Genomic DNA, 2,779 nt, shown 5'->3' with positions numbered 1-2,779 from the left:
GAGTTTGGCCAGCAGCTATCAAAGGTCATCTCCTTGATCTGCATAGCCGTGTGGGTCATCAACATCGGACACTTTGGAGATCCGGTCCACGGCGGGTCCTGGGTCCGAGGGGCCATCTATTATTTTAAGATTGCGGTCGCCCTGGCTGTGGCTGCCATCCCTGAGGGTCTGCCTGCCGTCATCACCACCTGCCTCGCCCTCGGCACGCGGCGCATGGCCAAAAAGAACGCCATCGTCCGCAGCCTACCATCAGTGGAAACTCTGGGCTGCACGTCGGTTATCTGCTCTGACAAAACCGGAACTCTCACCACCAACCAGATGTCCGTCTGCAGGGTAAGGCTTGGTCAAGTTTTAACTTTTCTTTTCTGGCTCAACTGTTTTTATTCAACACACGTACTACAAATCGTGGCATAAACGTAACACGACTGACACTCGCAGAAAAGCCTCAAGGAATCTGCACATAAAATTGTCACTGAAGCTTTGATTGGCATTTCTGATACTGACCTCAATTCACCTTTGTTTTAATTGTTCCTGAAGTTTAATAAATGTTCCAACCTTTGTACACCTGAAAAAGCTGTTCGTTGTTGTAATATTTATCTCCACTCGTCGGGTGTGCGATAGCAGCCGACAGGATAATACAAACTGACCAAGCAGCCTCGGGGCTACTAGAATACTCCATCTCACCAAATCAGTTTGGCACGCAGGAACAATGGAGGTTTCTAAAATGTCACGTTGACTGAACAAACGGAATATAAAACTGCTCCTCCACTGTTCTGTGGGCTGCAGTGAAAAAGTTGTGCATACATAATCACATTAGACATCACACACTGAAAGATCTTATCCACAAATATTCATAAGTCGCACAAGGCCTCGCCCTTTCCTTTGTGTGTGTGTGTCTCACTAAATGACTTTGCGCAGGGTAAATGTCAGTGCTGCTGTTTGTCTTGGCTCCTGTTAAGGCCTCTGCACACACCAGTCTCAGTTAACACCTCGTGGGCTTCAGCCTGCAGCTCATCTCTCACCTCTGCAACACGAGAGTCAGCAGCTCGTTTGAGTCGGGCGGAACCAAAGTCACCACGGCCACGTTCAAGCACGGGCGGTGTCTCACAGAACGTTGTGTAACGACGGGATTTAGGTGCATCATCTATAAATGAAACGATCTAAAGAGAATGGGAAGTTTTCTGATTTTCTTTTAAAGACAAATAATGCTTTTTTGTTTTACATATTTCTCTGTCTGTGTGTGCATGTTTCTGTCCGTTACCAAATTATTTCAGAAACTACTGGACATATTTTCATTCATTATTTCTACAGGTTAGTCTCAGTGAGTCTCAAGGACTCATTTACAAGAGAGACCTGTTTACACGACATTTACGACATATTCCCCCCATAATAAAATGCATTTCAGGTAATAACGGGTAAATTACTTAAAGGAGGAGCAGATTAAAATCAACTCTGCACAGAATACACAGCCTGGTTCACGTGATGTTAGTGTAACGGCACAAAGAATAATTTCAGGGTGATTTTTTAAAAAATATATAATTTTGTTTTCTGATCATAGACCAGAAGTACGGACTAGATAAGAATGTGCTGACTGTGCCTTTAAATGTCTTGCAGGAAAACAGAAATGTTCCTTCTTACTGTTCCTTCTTCAGCGCTCGCAGAACATTCCAGAGATCCTGGACCACACCTTTGTCTGTGACTTCATAACTAGTCCTGGCATCATTTTCAAACTTCTGTTCTGTCTTCGGTAGAGGTTTCCCCTCTTTGGCTGCAGAAAGGCATTATTTGATCTACGTGAACAACACATTAATTTTTGGAGTCGACACAATGGCTGCCACAACAAAGTGATCTTACTAAACAGAACTGGTTCTAATGCAGATCCATCCATCCATCCATTATCTTTACCCGTTTGTTCCATTTTGGGTCACGGGCGTCGCTGGTGCCCATGTCCAGCAATCACTGTGCGAGGGGCGGGGTACACCCTGGATGGGTCGCAAGTCCATCGCAGGGCCACATAGAGACAAACGAGACAAACAACCATTCACTCTCTCACTCACACCTAGGGACAATTTAGAGTTACCAATCAGCCTAACATGCATGTTTTTGGTCTGTGGGAGGAAACCGGAGTACCCGGAGAAAACCCACGCATGCACGGAGAGAACATGCAAACTCCACCCAGAAAGGCCCCTGGACCGGGGTTTGAACCAAGGACCTGCTCGCTGAGAGGCAGCAGCTCTACCAGTTGCGCCACCGTGCTTCTAATGCAGATATTGAACTAAAATTAGGTTTGTTCGTAGCTTAGAGTGTTTTACAACAAATCTTCAGTTCATGTGCTATTCTTTGCTCAAAATCTTTGCATACAACTTTAGCTAGACATATTGGAGTCAACCCGGTTTGTCTGTTAGCAAAATATCTGAAAACCACTGAAAAAATTATAATTTTTGAAACCTTTAATAACCAGTGGGTTACTTCTTCAATTCAAGATGGCTGCACATCCAGCCATTATCTTTACCTACTTCTCCTTTTTGGGTCGTGGTGGTCACTGGTGCCCATGTCCTGCCATCACTGTGCGAGAGGAGAACACCCTGGACATGTGTCCAGTCCATCACAGGGACACGTGGAGACAAACAACCATTCACACTCTGTCTCACACCTAGGGACAATTTAGAGTTACCAATCAGTCTAACATGCATGTTTTTGGTTGTGGGAGGAAACTGGAGTACTTGGAGAAAACCCACGCATGCACGAAGAGAACATGCAAACTCCATCCAGAAAGGCC

The 2,779-nt window shown here is 45.2% G+C and overlaps 1 protein-coding gene across 1 annotated transcript in view; it reads left to right on the top strand.

Annotated features, from left to right (window-relative positions):
* Nucleotides 1-2,779, top strand: part of LOC119420321 (sarcoplasmic/endoplasmic reticulum calcium ATPase 1-like) — an 8,322-nt gene that overhangs the window by 297 nt on the left and 5,246 nt on the right. The window contains exon 2 of the mRNA XM_037687709.1: nucleotides 47-333. Within this exon, the coding sequence (XP_037543637.1) occupies nucleotides 47-333 (287 nt within the window). The remainder of the gene's footprint in view (nucleotides 1-46; nucleotides 334-2,779) is intronic.

Source organism: Nematolebias whitei, chromosome 14 (genome assembly GCF_014905685.2).
Source record: "Nematolebias whitei isolate Nwh7 chromosome 14, NemWhi1, whole genome shotgun sequence".
In the NCBI taxonomy this organism is placed as follows: domain Eukaryota; kingdom Metazoa; phylum Chordata; class Actinopteri; order Cyprinodontiformes; family Rivulidae; genus Nematolebias; species Nematolebias whitei.
This window is presented reverse-complemented; position numbering and strand designations above follow the sequence as displayed.